The 20,811-nt window shown below is 34.2% G+C and overlaps 1 protein-coding gene across 1 annotated transcript in view; it reads left to right on the forward strand.

Moving 5' to 3' along the window:
* The first annotated feature begins 310 nt into the window (after nucleotides 1-310).
* Nucleotides 311-20,811, forward strand: part of LOC146998972 (uncharacterized) — a 56,443-nt gene continuing 35,942 nt past the window's right edge. Inside the window, exons 1-2 of the mRNA XM_085812131.1 lie at nucleotides 311-554; nucleotides 14,636-14,787. Coding sequence (XP_085668257.1) covers nucleotides 522-554; nucleotides 14,636-14,787 — 185 coding nt within the window. The 5' untranslated portion in view covers nucleotides 311-521. The remainder of the gene's footprint in view (nucleotides 555-14,635; nucleotides 14,788-20,811) is intronic.

The following is a 20,811-nucleotide window of genomic DNA, read 5'->3' on the forward strand; positions in this document are numbered from 1 at the left end:
ATTTTGCGATATTGCTGTTGCACTGGATCATATGGTTTAAGTGCGAGGAACATGATATTTAATAAAGAAAGGTAACACACAAAATGTTAAAAAACGCCCTTTTGGACGTAATTTAAAATCTGAAACATTTCAGATTTTTTTTTTTTTTTTTTAATACAGCATAGGTGCATTTTGAGTGGCGGGAAAAGGAGAGAAACTAATTCAGATTGAATATCCAATGACTGAAAAGAAAAGGAGCATGCGCAGTTTTACTGATTGTGTTTCCACAGCGCAACCGCTACGAGCGCTGCGGTCGCTTAGAAGCGCAAGTTCTATACGTGCAGTTTGTGGTCGACCACGTCGGTGTATCCCGTTCAACCTGTTGGTAGCTACGTTATTCGTTTTTATTTCAAGTTCAAGGAGCAGTTACCTGTTTCTTCTCAAGTGTGGGCACGATATTGTAATAGTCTACGTTAGTGCATCCAGTCCAATCTGTCTGTTGCATTATTCGATTGTACTCGGAGGCGAAGTACCGTGTAGAAATGACTGAAGATAGTGAAACGAATTTGGATCAGGTAAATAGATCTTGTATAAAATTGCACATTTTTATAATACATTCGCTTTATCGTGTTATTCAAACTTTTGCATTTTTTATGAATTTTTACTTCTTTAAACGAAGTAAAGAAACTATTGTTATCACGAAAAATTCCGGGTATCATATTTAAACGAAAATATTTATTTTGACCTCTATCGAATGAAAATTAACGATGTTTTTACGTGACATCTGTACGTTAGAGCAGAATAAAGGACGTTTTTTCACCAAGCGGATCACAATTTTGATTTAAAATGTATTCAGAAAAGATTTTTTCGTGGTGTTTGTACGTATGTATGTATCTTGCGTAACTCAAAAACAAGTAGCCTCAGAGCACTTAAATTTTGTATATAGGACTGCTATAACATGTAATTGTGCACCTCGCGTTTTGGCTGCCATCGGCCGCATTAAAAATATATAAATATGTAGATGTATATACCGACTTTTACTCTGCTCGGTGAGCTCAGTTTTTTATTCTTATATGTTGGTAAATTGCGCATTTTTTGCTTTAAAAATGATTGAATTATGTTATCTTATCTTCTAGTTAAAGTTTTTATAACCTTAGTTAATCTGCATGCAAAGTTTACTTAATCTGCATCCACTTTGGCTAATCTTTGGAATATGGTAACAGGTACTTTGGCGACATTTTGGTAAGGCGATAAAGGTTACTAGCTAGGACTTTAGCAGTGTACATGGATAAAGTCAAGAGTGTGCGCAATGCCATTTTTGTGCAATTCTGGGTGCTACTCTGGTAGATGGTTGCACGGATTTTTGGCGATTTACGTTGGCGCAATTGTTGGCGCGATTTTTACAATCGTCAGCCATTTTGAAAAACGCTGTTTTTACACATAGTAAAGTATTCGAAACTTAAACAAAATAAATATCGTTAAAAGTAACGGATTAATTTTTTGTTGAAAATGTCGTTTTTTAAGATGGAAGCCAAGTGTAAATAAATACATTTACTATGAGTATTACTTTCATATAGCAAAAAAGAGAATAAAAACATTGTGCCAACGTTTAATTAGATTAAAATATTACTGAAATTGAATATCGAATTAAAAACCATCCTACCAACATTTAAAAGAATTAGAATATTATTAAATTCAAATACTTTAAAATGCGTTATATAAAATATAATTAGCATTAAAACATGTGACAATAATTATCTCAGCAATTTTTGAAAATAGTGTATTAATTTTTTAACAAAAATTGAAGTATACAATTATAAAATAAAAGAAAAATATGTACTTACATTTTTTTGAGTAATTTAACCTCTTGTTTATTGATAAGTACCACAAAAAAAATCGAAATCATAATTGAATCGGATCTTTTAACCATCTTCATCTGTTATCCAAATATCTCGCACTTCATTGAAGAAGCAATTAGCGAGGTTTCCTCCAAAATTTCCTCTGAACGCTATTAACAATTTATAAATAAATCTGATTAGGAAAGACAGGTTGGTCAAAATAAAGTCTCAAAGGGCAATTTTTTTATTCCGATACCAATAATTCTTGGTAATTACCAATAACAACATTCGTCTTCGAAACGGAGATATCCATTCCATTTGAAATCCGAGGAATTCGAAGAGATGAATAATAAAATTTTAAAATGGCGCGGTAATGCACAAATATTCAGTAACCAATCAGGGAGCTGATTACATCACGCATAGAATTAAAATTATTTAAATAATCATTCATAATAAAATCATCTTTAAAACAAATGCAAAATTAAATTTTATTTTAATATTTAACAGCTATAAATAATGTTTAAAACATTAAATTTATAGATATTAATAAAACCAATTACTTTTTAAGTAAGGTGACGTCATTGATTACATCATCCACAACATAAAATATTATAAACAACAAAATTTTTATTTCAAATAAAAATGTAAAATTAAATTGATTTTTAATATTTAGAAGCCATAAATAATATTTAAAACACGGAAGTTATGCATAGTAAAACGCATTATTTTTTTAATAAAATGACAACAAAGTATCGGTTACCATAAATAACTTATCCAGCAATGGGTTTACCATAAGTTGTATTACTCGCAAAAAGGCAAATCGCCAAAATCCGCGCAACCGTCTACCAAAGTAGCACCCAATTCTGGGATGTTTTTCTAAGTGAAAATAGGTCGACGTGTACATGGATACCGTGTATGTGCAATTCTTAAAAACGTGGCAAGCAGTTTGCGATTCTGCAATTTCTCCCAATTTCGCACCTAATCTTCGTCATGATTAAGCACTCTTGTTCCATAAAAGTTCTAGTATAAGCATAATTCGGCCAGCAGATTGTTGGAAAAAATGTTGAGTTAAAAAAAAAAATGCTTTTACTTCGTGAAAACAAAATGCCGTTCAAACAAAAACTAGTAGGTTGGTGTAGCAGGGTTGGTCGCCAAAAAATCGCCAAGTTACCATAATGTAAAGATCACCTTAATAACCACCTATTACCAGTTATAACATTATTTTATGGATTATGTAAGTATATGAAGTAAGTACTAAATGTTTATATCACCAATGAATATTATGTACCAAATATAAGCGTATATACGCTTTTGTCTATATGTAATTGTGTCTGTATGTCCTTGTTTATATGTAATTGTACCCATGTATCTACTAGTATTATCACATATCTTGGCACTGTATAGTTAATATACATCTATTACGCACTGAATAGTCATGTACCTAATGTGTCTGTATTCAAAATGTCTGTATATATGTATATGAATTTATGTTCTGTATATATGATAATGTAACTGTGCATCTGCACATTTTATCCTGTAACACGGCACCGTATCACAAAAATCAAACTAGGGTCCCACTCTAAAATTAATTGCGCCAATTATCTGTTCAGCATTGTATTAAGTACCTATTGTTAATGTATGTTAAAGTAGCACTTACCTAACGCTTGGGTACCCACTGTGTACCTAATACAGGTGTTTTAATATCTTTGTACATTGGTTAATGTACTTAGGGAACAGTACAAATAATCTAGTAGCAAGACACTGTACCACACAGTACTAATCTAGGGTCTAACTTTTAATTCACTGTACTAGTTACTTTTTCCAGCATAACATTGCGCACCTAATATTTCAGTATGTGCATGTCTTGTGTATCTAATGATAATGCTTCAAAGGATAATAGTGTATTCAACATATGAGTACACACGTTGTGCATATATGCTACCGTATCCATGCTTTTGCATACACCTTGTAACATGGCAATTTATTATCCAGTGTCTAATATTAATTAGCTTTAACGCCACTGTATCGAGTACCAAATTTGTATGTATGTTTATGTATTAGTGTATTAACATAATGACCACGTATGGTTATCTAGATAAAGGTGGACGTGGCGCTATACCAATTAACCGTATTTGTAGATGGGTGGTGCCCACGTCCTATGTCGCATGTTATATGTTGGTAAACTGTGAATTTTTTGCTTTAAAAATGATTGAATCATGTTCTTATCTTCCGGATAAGGTTTTTATGCCTTTAGTTAATCTGCATGCAAGAGTTGTAGAATTATCAACATTTCAAAAGTTGTTTAAGTGTGGCTAAACTCTTTTTTTCCCCATAGCAGCCATATTTGTTTACATTTGAAACTCAAGATTAAGAGAATGGAAAAAATAAATCTGTTTCTGCATCTTCAGTGTCTTTTTGCCGAGTGGGACCAAAGTAAACTTTCAGTTTTGTGCACGGAAAATCTGCTTTTGGCCTGCTGGCTTGTTTTTGCGTAGAAACTCTAATTTTAATTGTAAAAATTGTTTTTTATTTTTTTAACTCTATTTGATGCTTTTCTGTATTTTTCAATTTTTAATGAACATATTTTGAGTTTTTATGTATTTTTTGCCTTTCCCCGAAGTGAGATCTGATTTAATTGAATGACAAACTTATCTCTTATGAAATTCGAACAAAACGGTTTAAATGAAATGCAGCAAAAATGTGCATAATTTAATATTCCGTACAAGGAAGTCATGGGATTTTTTTAAATATATTACTAAATCTTACTTTTAAAATTTACTCTTTGCCTTGGAAGTGAATTTTACCGAGTTGATATGGTAAATCATTTTCATGTATTTCAGTAAGCCATTAATATAATCAAAAAGAATAATTCGTTTCAGAATACAAACTAAAATTCGTTGTAAATAAAAAGGACATCAAGTATACATGTTTTATTGAATTATTAAAAAACAAACATAACATGATTTAGTAAAATTCATTTAGTGTTTAAGATCGAATTGTAACAAAGTTTATCCTTATTGAACTGAAAATTGTCCTTCTTGTTATTTTCCTTTCTGCTTGTTCTCGATTTTTAAAGAACACTTCGTTGATAATTATTTATTTTTCTGTTGAATAAATGAATTATTTGAGATTATACGGTTTTTGGCAAAACCATTGTATTATTCGAAACTGTTCAATATCGAGCGAAAATGTATGAAAAGAAATCTGAAAGATTTCAGATTTTATATTATGCCCACAGGGGCATTTTTTAACGTTTTGTGGGTTACCTTATTTATTAAATAACATGTTGTTCGCACTTATACCATAAAATTTAGTTCAACAGCAATATCGCAAAATAATTTTAAAATAAACATATCATTAGAATTTCCGATGCACAATCCCGCGAGCTGTACAATTTTTTTTTGGGGGGGGGGTACAGTGTTGCCATTGCTCGCTTTGAAATCTTTGTGTTTGAAAAAGAAAAGTTAATATTAAAGCTTTACAAAATATGAAATAGATAATAAATCAATTCCGAATTTGGGCTTCCAGATGCCCATATTCGGGTGGAAACATACGTTATTCAAAATTTGATGGCTCTGGGTACCGTCGTTTTATCACAGTGCAAGAAACATGCGCACATTTATGCAGATTCTTCATTATTTTAATTCCTTTAAATATAATACAGGGCTGTAATATTTGGTTGCATCAGTTTGAAAAGTGAACAGACATTTAAATTTTTCATTTGAAAAAGCTCAAATGAAATTAATAGCCCATCTGGGCTAACGCCCTTTGAGCTAATAAATAAAATGTTAACTGTTACCATAAATGTTTAATTTTCTTCTTAATTAAAAGTAATCTTATTACTGTCGCGTTAATACAACTAAATCTTTATTGCTAGGTAAAATTGTCTGAAAAAACTATTCAATTATAAAAGTCAAATTTTTATTAATGCACTTCATTTTTGACCGTAAAATAACATAAGCAGCAAAAAATCCAAATATTTGAATATAGATATATATAATTAGAAATGTATAAGTTTGTAATCTACTCGTTTCTATAGAGTTGCATGTTTCTATTCGCTTTTATTTTGGATATACAGGATGGTGTACAGAAGTAGTAAAGTTAAAAATCTGTCGTCAATATGGTTATAGGTATCACAAACTTAAGAAGGTATTTAATAAGAAACTTTACAAACCCACTCACAATTTAAAACAAAGCTTGTTGCAAAAGCTAATAAGAAGCATAGGTAAAATAACATTTGAAATTAGTCTTTTTCTTACCTTGATGAGCGACGCGTGTTTGTAACATCGGAAAGAAATTAAAGATTTTATGTATTACCAGCTGGCAATAACGTGCTTACGTGCTTCTGTTTTTTATTTTTAAGGGACAGGAATTTTATTACTAACAGAAAACGGCATCATTCATCGAGGTGTTAAAAAAGGGAAAAAATATTACAGCATTTATTTAAAAAACATTTTCAGTTCAAAAAACTAATACTTTGGAATAAAAACAGATTTTTTCTTACTAAGGCCAAATACTAAGAAACATTAAGCACCCGTTAATTTTAACATAGCTACTCAGACGAGACAACACTTCAGTGATGTGAATCCAGTCTCTGTGTTTTATTCGAGCCTCCCCCCCCCCAGCGGCCGAGCGGTAACGTCGCTGAACACTGGTAGTTCGGTCCGAGGTTCGAATCCCGCGAACGGGCTGGCTGCAGGGGTGTTTTTGTCGTTTTCACCTATGTGTGACGTGTATACAAGCCAGTTTCCCTTAGAAAGTCCTCCACGAAGGCATTCCTTCCCTTAGGCAGATAGCCCTGGAAGCTTTGCCGTAATTAAATAACCTAACCTAAACCTGTATTTTATTCAGTCGCGTTCTTAAAATACTGCACACCTTCAGAAATCAGTATCTCTGGCAAACATGATAATTGAAATTTGAGTTGCCGTTTCGCTTATTCCAGTTTGCGCGACAGTCCAAAATACTGTGCGTCCTCGTGTTCAATTAATTGCTCGTGCATACTTGTGTGCGCGAATAATACGGATTTCCTGGATTTGTTGCACACGAGATCCACGAGTTTACAGTTTTGAAGGACTGGAATTTATATTTTATATTCAAACTTATTTTAAGAAATAATGTTTATCACGTGTTTCGCACCTTTATATCTCTTAGAAGAGAAGCAGGTTCGAGGACTCAAAACCAGGTTTTAATCCTTGCTTAATTTTATTTTGATACTGTCCAGGAAGTGCAGCTGAAACTTTAAAAATAAGCAAAATGTCGATGGGTGCGTTAATGGGAGATTCCCAGCAAATACAAAGACTGAATTTTAGTTCATTCTTATGCGTTTAATAATTCAAATAAGACAGGTATGGTCAAACTACGGCCCGCAGATAGAATTTTAATTTGCCGGTCCGAGACAAATTAAAAGAAATGTATATTTATATATTATATATCCATCTCCTTTTCTACTCTGTTTAAATATAATTTTTTCTTCAAAGAACTGATGATCTTTGTACTTTCTCTAATTTTGACGGAAATAGCAAGCACAGACAGCTTTCAATCGGTAAAGTGTTAAAAACGGAAGTTCTCTGTTACTTATAGCTGTACGTTGGCGCCAACAAGCATTGTCTCTTTGGCTGCGAGCAAACATAGGGATATTCAATATAGGTGAATTAGACCTCTTAGAAAAAAAAAACTTAATCTTAACTTAATTATCTCAACTTAATAAGAAAATTTAATCTGTTTGCTGGGCAGCTAGCTAAGAACGACTTGTCTCATTTCCCGAGATTTAATTCAATACCCTCAGTAAATGAAGAGAAGCTTAAGAATTATGAAGGTGGCTTGAAAAAACTGCATTTTGAGTTCGAACGAGGATTTCAAGATTTCAGTGCCATTCAAACAGAATTCGATATTTTTACCATGTCTTTCTACCTAAATAGTTAAGCAGTGAGGTCAGATTTGCAGTTTGAATTAATTGTGTTGCAATCATCTCAAGCAGGTGTTTCAAAATATGCCAAAGTTAAACTTTTACAAATCATTAAAAAGTAAGTTTCCCAAATTTAACGTCTCACGCCCAGAAAATCAGTGCTATGTTTGCTTCATCTTATATATGTGAACAAGTGTTTTCAATTATGAACCTTAGAAAGAATATTGCAGAAGTAGACCGACAGTTGAGCATTTAGCCTCGTTCCTTAGAATCAGTACATCTCGCTTAGAACATCAATATAAAGAACTTTTAAAAATGAAATCACAGTTTCATTCATCTCGTTAACATATTTAAATTGTAATACTTGTATATTGTATTTAAAATTTTAGAAAAACTTTTCTTGGCCCACCGAACTTTTTTTTTCGATTTTTGGCCCGCGACGGGAAACGTTTTGCCCATTCCTGAAATAAGAGTAGCAATTTTCATAAAAATTTACAAGAAATAAAAAAAGTATTTCCAAAGTACTCGTACATTGTAATAACTTCTTGCTTTGCTGTTTGATTAATTACGGTATCATATGTTAACGGAAATATTCATTTTGAACGTTTCCGATTCCATTTGGATTTTTTTTTTTTTCCTGTACTTCTGTACGGACAAAGTAAAGGAGTTTTTTCTCAAAAACGGATTAAAAAAAAAATTCAGAAGTTTTTTTTTTTTTTTTTTTTTTTTTTCCATGACACCTGTACGTACGTATTTATGTATAAACGTGCCTCGCATAACTCGAAAACAATTAGCCGTAGAACGTTGAAGTTTTGTATATGGGACTGCTATAACATCTAGTTGTGCACTTTTATTTCAATCGGCAGTATTAAGCATTTATATATATATATATTTGCCGGGCTTTTTATTTTCGCAATCGTTAATCGCAGACTTTTACTTTCAATTACAGAAATGTTTTAAATAACGAAAATATTCATGTTTTGGCAAAGTTTAAAACGAAAGTTAATTTTCGACAAATAATGAAATTTAATGCCATTTCCCGGTTCATACAATTATATTTGGGAAAGATTTATACTAGTTGCGAAAAATAAAATAAGAAGTTTGACTCCCACACACCAAAAACTGACCGGGATAATTAATTCCAAAATTTGCAGTTTTTGATGTAACTTTCAACTTGCTTTCAGGAATCGGTTAATTTAGTTCGAAAAATTGGAGGAAAGAAGTTTGAAAGAAGTGCAGCAAATAATTATATAATTTAATAGGCTGTACAATTAAGTCATCTGGCGTCTACATCAGATTTTTTAACAATGAATAGATAGAAGCATTTCGTGTAATTAACGAATTTGTCGGAGACAGATTTTGCTGCTAACATAAACTAGTATGTAATTCAAGGCAGCTTTAAAACTAATACATAGTTTATTTCCATAAGCACAAAACAACAAAGTATGTAATCAGAAAAAATGCGAAGTAGATATTGATAAATTGTAATAATTGTAACATATATTGTTGGTTGGTTTATTAGATTACGGCAAAGCACTCGAGGGCTATCTGCCTTAAGGGAGGGATGCCTTCCTGGAGGACTTTTTAAGGGAAACTGGCTCGTATACACGTTACACATGGGGAAAACCACGAAAGCACCCAAGCAGCCAGCCTGTTCGCGGAATTCGAACCTCGGACCGAACCACCAGTGTTCAGCGACGTTACCGCTCGGCCGCTTTTGGACGATAACATATATTGTAATCTAGGCTTAGCAGAATTGAAGGGCTTGCAGCAGGAAGGGCGCATCTCCATATTTTTAAATTTACGGAAATTTGCAAAAAAAATTTTCAAAAACTCACTTTGCAACTTATATTCTAAACATTTATCCTCATTACAAGTGGTATAAAAATGATTTCTTGCGGCTACTCCAATGCAAAGAACGACTGTTTTTTAACCAAAAAAAAAAAAAAATGCACACAAAATTTACCAAAGCGGAGCTGGGCCCCCCTCTTGCTGCAAGCCCTTTAGTTTTGTTTAGCGTAGAAGTTGTGTGCATATATTACACACAAATTCATACATGCCGTATAACTATGCCACTTCTTGAAATTAATGTTCTAGCGTTTTGCGACCAAAGTTTTAGCCTTTCTTTGGCTTCTTCCATATGCTGGACAGCGAGTCCTTGACATCTCATCATTCGATTCATTAGTTCAAGAAAACATAGTCCACTGCACTATTTTCTTCTTGTTCTTTTACCAGGTAAATGTTCATACAATAGCATAATTAAAGTCCTTAAGTGTTTCTGCCGTGAATTAATTCTGCTGACGAGAAACCTGTACTGTCGTGAATAGCGATTAAAAGAGCAAATAAAGCCTGAGATGAGATTTTTATCCCAGTCCGGATCAAATTCTAAACATCTTTTATTTTATTTTTCAAATGCCAGTTATATTGGCCGTTAGGCCATTAAACTCCTTGCTTACCAATAGCACTGAAATCTACAAGAAAAATTTGTCAGTGCTTCACCAAAGAAAGTCTATGTAAAGAAGGAAAGGCTCCATAGACGTAATGTAAACCAGTTTGTCTTCTACGCCGCTAGAAAGAAGAGGGACAGTTCGCCAAGGGATTTGGCGACGGAACGCGTTGGCGAGAATTTCCCTCCCTTTGTGATATACCTGGCCGAGATTTTTCCATCTCCGCCACGTGTACAGGAAACTGAGGAACACGGGTTAAGATGAATCGTTCTTTGACTTTTCGCGATAATTTAAACTCGAATTTTCGTGCTTTTTTGTTTTACTAGTTGAACTTGTATTATCCATATCGCAGTTTGATGTCTAATTTTATATCTGTCAATATGTACGGGAAAAAAATGGAGTCACACAGCTTTAAACTCTTTATAAAAGTGACCGTCGAACCTGTTCGAACTTTGACATCAGCTGCTCGCTTTTGGGCGACAGATATTTCACGCATGCGCAGTTGTGTCCCTTTTCGTTCGAAGGGAGCCACTCCTGCTGCGGCGAAGCTTTCCTTCTTAACAATACATATTCTTAGGCTTCACACTCGTCCAAATGCTCCGTCGTCATTGACCATCCACTGGTACATAAAACACATAACTGAAAATCACCTAGTCCAGTGCGAAACAAATGATTCTGTAGACAGTCATGTCCCGTCAATAGTCTAAAAGATGAAATCGCAACTGTTCGCGGGTGGTCGGAAACAAAAGCTGAGTTTGTTGAGAGAACACTCCAAGGCTTCCCCTCACAAGCCCGAGGGGCAAAATGTATATAAAAGTCTTGACATATTAGCGATGTCAGAAGCTTAATAGAATGGAGGCTTGCACTTGTTTTTGGCTTTTGGAGAACCGTAGCCCCCTTTACCGCAAGCATATCAGCCATCTCATTCCCATAAATACCGCAGTGTCAAGGTACCCATTAAAAATATATCTTGTGGGAAAGTTCTTTTATGACTTCCTGACACTGTTGAACGCATATGTTCTTACGCTCTTGGTAACAGGAGATGGCCTGTATTGCTCTAGACATAAGGGCTCGGAAGAATTTTCCTAAAGGTGTCACGAGCAATGGCTCGCAAGCATCAACATTTATTTTTGAAAATATTTCTGTGGTTAACATGGACAATTTTCAATGGCTCTTTCTTTTCATCTTTTGGATTTCCAATTCGTTGACATTTGTCACAAGTTTTAACAAAATTCGTGATATCTTTGTAACATTTTGACCATTTGAAAAAGTTTTGAATAATGCATCTTTGGTCTTTGTTGCAGCTAGATGAACTGCTATTTCTTCATTCTTTCTTCATGACAAATAGTCATCAACTATTTCCGTTATTTCTCAGGAACAATAATCAATCGTGCTGGAACTTCCTGTTCCATCACGATCTTGTTTTTTGAAAAAGAGCATTTGGCCTTTCAACATGTACCTCGTACCTTTACAGGATTTTATTTTAGCTTCTTCACAAAGTGGCTTCAATAACTCTAACTCTTCTAACTCAGAACATATTTAGCAGGAGGCACACTTTCATTTTCATTCAGTGTCTCTTTGTTGGCAAGTCCAGTTTCAGAATTTAACACAACTGGTAGAGACTAGATTTCCCCTTTCTTTTAGACGTCTCTGTTGAGCACGAGTTTTTACTGCATTTGATTAAATCTTCATTAAATCTTAAGAGGCATAATATAATTAAAATTTTATTGCCGATATTCGACTCTAAAACAGAAAAGGAAGTTTGGATAATCACTGTGGCTTTATATATTGGCTTGAAACTGTCAAACCAGATTTTAATTGAAGAGCGTCTAAAGACTTATTATTCAATTATTTTTATTCTCCTTGTCAGATATTGGATGAAAAAATAAATTGAATTTTTATTTTCAATATATATTGAAAGTATTTCTGCTCTTTTGCCTAATTCAGTATTAGTATTAAAAATGCGAACAAAACATACATTTTTGGCGACACAGCTGTTATGTGCAGCAGAAGTGAAATTTGAAAAAACGAAACCCAGCAGGGTGCCTGTTAGTACAATCACTCTCGTCGGAATTGCTGGGGGGGGGAACCTAACGCGAGCATAGCTGGCCGCCTAGAGCAAGATTGCAGTTGAACGTATATATCAGGCATGGCTGGTGCGGCTCTTCGACACTCTAAGTGCGCCTCGTGAGCTACTTGCTGCCGTTTGCTCTATGAAATATGACTTCTTGCAAATAATGCTTGCATTCCTTCTGTGTGATCCTCTTGTTTTACAACATTTGTTACCCAATGTGTTAGATTTGCTATTCTTTGTGGAATACTACATTTATTCAGTCATTGAATGACTTGCGTAACTAAAGAAACATCTTTCAAGAAGGAAAATCGCTGTCGACGTACGGCTTTTCCAATTGGAGAAGAAATTCAAAATCTGGGAAGTTATGGACTGGTTAAAGTAAACTTTCCTATTCTTATTTGGATAGGAGATTTACCCAATTTTCTGATATGCGGGTGTCCTTCAATATACTTCCGCATCCCTAAGCAAATCAAATCATTTTTATGCAGTTTCTTCACATATTTTGCAACATCTCATAGTACTATGCTGCAGTTAACACGTTTCTGATAAGGCGAGCTTCCGTAATAATTCCTTGCTAATTGTTGGGGAAATCATAGTTTATTTCATCAATGTCTGAGCATACTTAAGTGTTTTAGATCTCGAGGAGAACCACTTGTTAGACAACGGTTTTAATTCTGCTCAAAAATTTTAATTTATGTTTTATTAATTGCTGTCTTTCGAGATACAAATCTTTCAACTTCATCATCCTCAAGCAACGAAGGATCAACTGGATACAAATATATCTCTTCTACAAAACTTCTGTGAAAATATGCCACACAGATGAAATTTCTTTAGCTTTTGCTAATTTCTCGTACGTTGCTTAATGATTCCATTCAATTTTGCTGTGCGTACAGAAGATAATTTTGGGGTAAAACAACTCATCACCTCTGGTGCTTCAGCTGCTTATTGGAACTTTATATGAAATACTGTATACCAGCAGCTCTACACAAAGCTACGATACTGACTCGGCCCGACAGACAAAGCGCATTTAACTTTCAACGCTACCATTCCTGACAATCTTAGGGTTTCATATCTATTCTAAATAAGTGTGCGTTTTTCTCTCTCTCTCGCTCTCCCTTAGGAAACAGCAGCAGTGGCAACAGACAAGCATCTGTTACAAATCATGCGGATTCAAATTTTATTTCTCATTTTCATGTATGCCGCGTAACGTAAGATTTGCATAAACCTTTGGGCTGAGTGATTACGTGACGAAATAAGGGATAGGAAGAGAATCGCTATAAAATTGTTAGTAAAACTTAAACGTCATGTTATCTTCTATAAAGTATTTGGTGCTACTATAAGCATGAAATATAAATTATATAAGTATACATTTTGAAGGAATTTTATAATATAATGCTAATAACTTGATTTATTGATAAATTTTACAAAGTTGATTTTATTCTCGTATAAAGTTTGTTTTATAGTTAAGTATTAAAGCAATTTTAATAATATATCTTACTTTATTTTAGTCCAAAGGGATTTGAATCCCGAAGGACTGTTAGTTTCGTTTTCGCATTTTGCTTCGGACTCATAAATGTCGGTTCACTTTTCAAACTGTTGCCACAAAATGTTAGTCCTGCATTATATTTGAAGAAATTAAATAATGAAAAATCTGCATAAATGTATGTATATTTCTCGTATTGTGATAAAACAACGGTACATAGAATCATCGAATTTTGAATAACGTAATCCTCCAACGAATATGAGCATGTGGAAGACCAAATTTGAAATTTGAAATTTGTTTTATGATCGATTTCCTATTTTTTAAAACTTTGACGAATTTTTGATTAACAAACTCAAGGATTTCAAAGCGAGCAATGGCAACGTTGTGCAGAAAAAGCATTTTTTATCTCGAGCGCGTGAGTCTCTGTATCGGAAATTCTAAAGATAGGCTCGTTTTAAAACTATTTTGCGATATTGCTGTTGCACTGGATCATATGGTTTAAGTGCGAGGAACATGATATTTAATAAAGAAAGGTAACACACAAAATGTTAAAAAACGCCCTTTTGGACGTAATTTAAAATCTGAAACATTTCAGATTTTGTTTTTTTTTATTCTTAAAATAAAGATCTATCCAAGATTTATTTTATTCTTAAAAGGCATTTCAAAAGCGAAATTTGCGGTTTGGGTAATTGCTTTGGTTTATTCAATTCCTTTTGCTGATAAGTTCTTAATTTTGTTCATTAGTTTTCCTTAAAAGTACTTAATTTCGATAAGCAGAATTGTGTACGAACGCTGTATACAGTGCATGGAATTCGGTACACACAATTGCCAATTTTTGTTTCTTCGCCAACCATTTCCAAACTCTTAGGCACTTGTAATTTAATGTAATATGTTTATCTCATATTCTAGATCAAATCTTCGAAATCTGATCTGTTACAAGAAGAAGCTTGCCTAGTTGAAGAAATAAGATGTTATGAACAAAGAATAAAAGAGGCAAAGGACAAGTTCCTTCGTAAATTATATAAAAGAACTTGCCTAAGAAAAAAGAATTCGCTGCATCTGTAAGTATTATTGTAATTAGGCATAAGTGTTATTGTAACTTATGCCTAATTTATTAATTTATATCTGACTCTTTGCAGTAAATGTAAACTTTACTGACTGTTACATTTCCTTTTAATGTTTATTTATTTTGCTGTATATCTTATTGAAATTATCTGAGTTCTTTAAAAAATACGTCGTGAAAGAAATGGTTAAAAAAATTAAAAATTATAGCAACATAAATCATTAAAAATTTGAATGTGGGGGAAAATAGGATTTAAGTTGCGGAAAAGGTAAAATTTTAAGGCTAAATAAAAGTCACACATGTGTGTGAAAACATAATTCTTATGAGCATTACTTGACAAGAACTTAAAATATGTATTGTTTGGTTTTAATATAGAAGGTGTTCCAGAATTCTTTCTCTTATTCCAAATATTCTTAAGGCATAATATGTACACATAAGTAAATACATGTTATCTTAAATTGCATGTAACATATTTAAGTTTATGTGTGCACAATTAAAAAATTTCTTCTCTGATTCTTACATTGCTAGAAGGTTTTCCAGGCGATATTCCAGTTGCATTCATGTAAAGGAAACATTACGTGAGGTATGGATGTTGTGACTTCAGTTAATCTGAGCTATAAAGCTGCGAAACCATTCACTGGGGTTTGGTAAACTTGGTCCTTGAGAAAAACCCAAAGGAAAAACTATAGTGGTGTAAATTCAGGTGATCATGGAGGCCAGTTTATGGAACCATCACGCCCGATCCATCTTCTCGGAAATGTTTATTCAAATAGGAACGGACATTTAATGAAGTGGATCACCATCTTGTTGGAAAATTAAGTCAGGATTGTTGTTACTCTGTGTCGCAACAATTAAACGCAACATATCAAGCTAGGTATTGCCTATGATCGTCTTTCCACTGAAGAAAAAAGGTACTATGATTTTATTCTGCGGAAGACCGCACCACATATTCTGCTCAGGGTTTTCTCTGACGCCCTCAAACACAGCGTGCGGATTCTATTATTGCGTCAGTTGGCGCCACTCTTCAAATGATACGCGGCCTCATCTGTGAGAAGGGCACATATTTCTCATTCTGACTGCTTGGCAACAGCAAAGTCATAACGAACACTGTAATCTAATAAATAAAGTAACAGTAAGTATATACATCAAAACGTAAATATGTTACATTCAATTCAAGATAAAAAGAATTGTTCTATGTGTCATATTTTGTGCCTTTAAATATCTGTAACCAGGAAAAAAATTCTGTCACACACTGTACACTACTTATCAATGAGTAATTAAACACGCCATGCAAATGCTGACATCTGCAGTCCTGATATACATCACTGTCTCAGTTAAATATTGTGAAGGAAACAACATTAGTATATTCTCCTCTAAAAATAAGAATTGTCTTCCTTTAACAAAAGTTAAAATTTTATCCAGTTCTAGACAAGTATTCTGTTCTGAGAGTAGGAGGCAAACCTACAAATAGTAATCTTAAATTCGATAAAACATTTCCTTATTTAATGCCAAAATAACATGTATTTAATAGTTTAAATTTGCAATATTACCCATCTCGGTGCACACGTCTCATTACATCAGGTTCCATTAAATTTTGGGTTACGAATGGTCGAAATATAACTTGAAAGGTTGTACATTACGGATGGATAACCTGTGGCCCTCAAGCGATATGTGCGAGCGGCCCACCGAGACCTTTTCAAATTTCTGTTGCGATTCTACATATCCATTGTCTCTGGAAGGGGTTGCGAGCTAAAAAAAATTCATCACTTCCCCCTTCATTACTCATTCTACTCTATCTTTCTAAATCAGATTTGGACTGAGCCAAGTTCCCGACATAGGACCAACACCTGTAAAATATTAAGAAAGAGGAGACTATCGTATGACGTAGCACGAATGTTTTTGTACGCATGCGCTAGTAAAGTGGAAGAGAAATATATTTGCTGCGATTCGGAATCTTCGTTACAGGAAAAATGAGAGAACAAATAGTGACATAAAAATTGACATAAAAATGATATCATCCCAGTGTCTTCGTCTACTAAAGATCTCGGAGTAATTCTTGATGAAAGACTTAGCTTTAAAGACCGTGTAATTAACCAAGTTAACAAATCAAATAGAGCTTACATGTCCCTCTATAATCTCATAGGACGGAAATCTAAACTTAACCTTTAAAATTAAATGTACTCTGTATTCAGCACTTATTAGATCAATTTTGCTTTAATCAGCCTCGGCCTGGGCCACGACGTTAAAGACTGAACGAAGGATAATTAACCTCCTGCAAAATAAAATACTAAGATCGATGGTTAATGCGCTTTGGTATGTTAGAAGTACGATCATTTATGAAGATTTAAAAATTAAACCAATACCGGAGTAGATCCTAATGGATGCTCACAAGTGTTTTGAGAAAATTGAGAATTCGTCAGTCAATACTTTGAGAGAACTTACGAACTAGGATCCCACTGTGGAAAGTGTGGTGAAAAGACCTAGGTCAATTCACCACAATGTAAAGTGGTAACTGTAAATATGTATATAGTTTTATCCAATTTAGCTCATTTTCTTCAAGTATTTAATCAAGCATTTAATCCCAGTATTTATCCAAGCATTTAACCAAGATTTATTTCGTGTGTGTGAATTTGTGTCTGTGTTTACTACTAAGAATGTGGACTTAGTGTCTGGAAAGGCAAAGACTTTTAATGTTATTTGTGCAAAGTGTAAATAATTTAACTCACCAGGACAACCAATGCGGAACCAACCGTATTGGCTGGTACCGGTCACGTGATACTCATACCCTGAATTCTCAAGAATTTGATATTATTCTTTCGAATCTCTCACTAAGCAGCTTTATGTTCTTCAGTCAGGACTCGGATGATTTTCATAACTGAAGAACTTGATGGATTCCTTAACTGAAGAACTTGATGGAATGAGTTCCATGAACTTGAACAGTGGCGTAACTAGGGTGGGGCAAGGAGGGACATCTGTCCCCGGGCGCAGCATCCAGGCGGCGCCAAATTAATGCTACGAAATTTTTTAATGAAATGTTTTCCATTTATGACACACATAAAGGGGCGCAAATTCTTCAGTTGCCCCCGGGCGCTGGAATCCTAGCTACGCCACTGAACTTGAACCTTTTGGTTTCCTCACTATACATTGTTTTATCACGTGTGTGTTTATTTTTCCTTTCGAGAGCATTAAGAAGTTTCATGTTTTGAATATTCCACTCTTTTGTTTAAATGTTACTCTTTGTTTGTTGCTTTACTTTTGTTTCTTGTTACTCTTTGAAAATATAACCAACATAGAGTTTTGCAATTTTTGTTCCATGCTGTTTTAATAGTTGTCATGATGCCAAAACGAAAAGAAACTTAGCGAACGATAACAGCAAATTTTCGGAAGCCTGGACTTCGAAATACTTTTTTGTATAGCAAATAATAGAATTAAACGCTTGATATGTAATTTTACGATTAATGTCTGCACGGAGTACAACATTAAGAGACACTACGACACGAAACACTCGGCATTTTCAAAGCTTAAGGGAGAGAATCGAAATTGTAAAATAGAATCCCTTCGCCGTTCTCTCGTTGCTCGAAAGAATGTATTTACAAAGGCATCTTCGCAGTTAGATAAGTTTTTTGAAGTTAGTTTTTGAATTGTAGCCTTAATTGTTAATTGTGGCCGCCCATCTACTGATGGCGATTTTGCAAAAGAATGTATATTGTTGGCTTCCGAGAAAGTATGCTCTGATGCTACGGCAGAAATTTAAAAATGTGAGTCTCGGCAGAATGCAATTCAAAGAATTCAAAGTTTATCTGATGATGTTACAGAATGCTAATTTTAAGTACTTTTCTCTAGCAGCTGATGAGTCAACAGATGTTACTTCAACAGCTCAGCTTCTTTTGTTTGTCAGAGGAATTTTTCAAAATTTTGACGTAACTGAAGAACTTGATGGAATGAGTTCAATGAAGGGGCGAACAACTTGAACTGGAATTTTATCGTCAGTTTTAAATTTGTGTTCCGCACATAATTTTGATCTTAACCAACTTGTTAGTATCACTATTGATGGAGCACCAGATATCATTGGAATTCAGAATGGCATGGTGACTCTACTGAGAAACCATTTGGATGATAGAAGAAAAGAGTTGCTTGAGTATCATTGTATCATACACCAAGAAAAGCTATGTGCGAAAGAACTAGGATTTGACCGCCTAATGAAAGTAGTGAGCGATACAATCAATTTTATTTGCTCACGCGGTTTAAACTACAGGCAATTTATGGAAATAATAGAACACAGATGAACCACATAGTGATTTCATATATTACTCTGAAGTACGATGGTTGACCCATGGAGAGGCTTTGAAAAAGTTTGCTGATTTAACTGATAAAATAATACCATTCCTTGAAGAAAATGGCAAGCAAACTAGGATGTTAAAGGAACCATCTTTCAAGTGTGACTTATCATTTTTAGTTGATGTGACAGCGCATCTGAATGACTTAAAAAAAATTGATGGAGAAAAAAAGCAAATCATCAATCACCTGGCCAATGCAGTATCTGCTTTCAAACTGAAACTCAAGCTGTTCTCAAAGCAGCTTGGCTGTCAAAATTTTGCCAATTTTCTTTACTTGAAGAAACTCAAAGAAACTTTTTTCTGATAAACAATTGGATTATTCAGATCAAATAAAGAGGCTGTTAATTTCTTTTGAAAAGCGATTTTCAGATTTTGAGTTGCATAAGTTTAAATTAAACTGTTCTGGGATCCATTTTCTGTTGTAGTCGAAGAAGCTCCAGAAGATGTTGAAATAGAAACTTATCGATTTACAAACTTATGCAAATCCAGATTCCGTGATTTAGATATTCTGGACTATAGAACTGTACCTGCCGAATTTTTGCGCTTAAAAGATAATGCAAGCAGATTTGCTACCATGTTTGGTGGTACTTGCCAATGATTTAAAAATTTCGGAGTTCCTATGGTTCAAAACCATCTACCTCCACATCAGAATTACTAAAAGCGAGCAGAAATAGGAAAAATTTGGCATAATTGATTTACTTGATGCACACTAGAGGGAGCCACAGGCTCGAGAAAGTTTAGGGATAGAGATGAGAAATAAAAACTTAAGTTTCATAATTTTTTTATAAGTTTTTAGGTTTTTAAAATTTTTTTGTATTTTATATTTTATACTTTTTTTGGTTTTTTATAATTTTTATACACAGTACAAATACTAAAGCAAAAAGAGGATAGGAAAGAGTTTACGATTAATAGGCTCATTGGCATGTGGCTTGTGTTGGAGAGTGCAAATAATTACTGAGATCGCGATGAAAATATTCTTAGGCAGATTTAAAATCTGCGGGAGATGTGATTCTTAAGTAAACAGATTGATAACTTTGCTTGAAGATCTTGATAGTAGTAGCAGAGGATTGAATAAGCAATTATATGGCAGCTCGCTGAAGAGACGTCCTTCCTTCGTGGCGCGGGGGCTGGAACTGAAGTTGAGAGGGCGTGTCTTGCCCTTTTGGATGGCGGATAGATGCCAAACTCTCGGCCAATCACGGCTCTCGGTCTCTCCTGTGAGCTGCGAATAGCAGGATCGTATGCTGGAATCCGCTGAAGTGCTCGGTTATCAATCTGTTCAATTTTGAGGAATAAATTTTGACTAAGCTTTTTAATATGGTAATCTACAGGTTTAATATTTAGGTCCGAATGAATCACATCTGTACGGACGTACCAGGCTGCATTCAGGGCCATACGTAGGGTCTTACTTTGAAAAGATTGAAGTTTTTTGACATGAGTTTTTGCAGCAGTACCCCAGATTGTACATGCATACATGAAGACAGGTCTTATAATTGATGTATAGAGAAGAATTTTGTTTTTAATTGACAGTTGGCTCTTTCGAGCTAAAAATGGGTAAAGTTGGGCTCTAGCACCTCTTTCGCTTTATTGAGAACACTTTCAATGTGAAGGCGCCAGGTTAATTTTGAATCAAGTACAACTCCTAGGTACTTGTAAGAGTTTGACCAGGGAACATAGTCGTCAAA

This window comes from Stegodyphus dumicola, chromosome 2 (genome assembly GCF_044657685.1).
Source record: "Stegodyphus dumicola isolate Sdum_Otavi_A_Nest chromosome 2, ASM4465768v1".
NCBI classification, from domain to species: Eukaryota; Metazoa; Arthropoda; class Arachnida; order Araneae; family Eresidae; genus Stegodyphus; species Stegodyphus dumicola.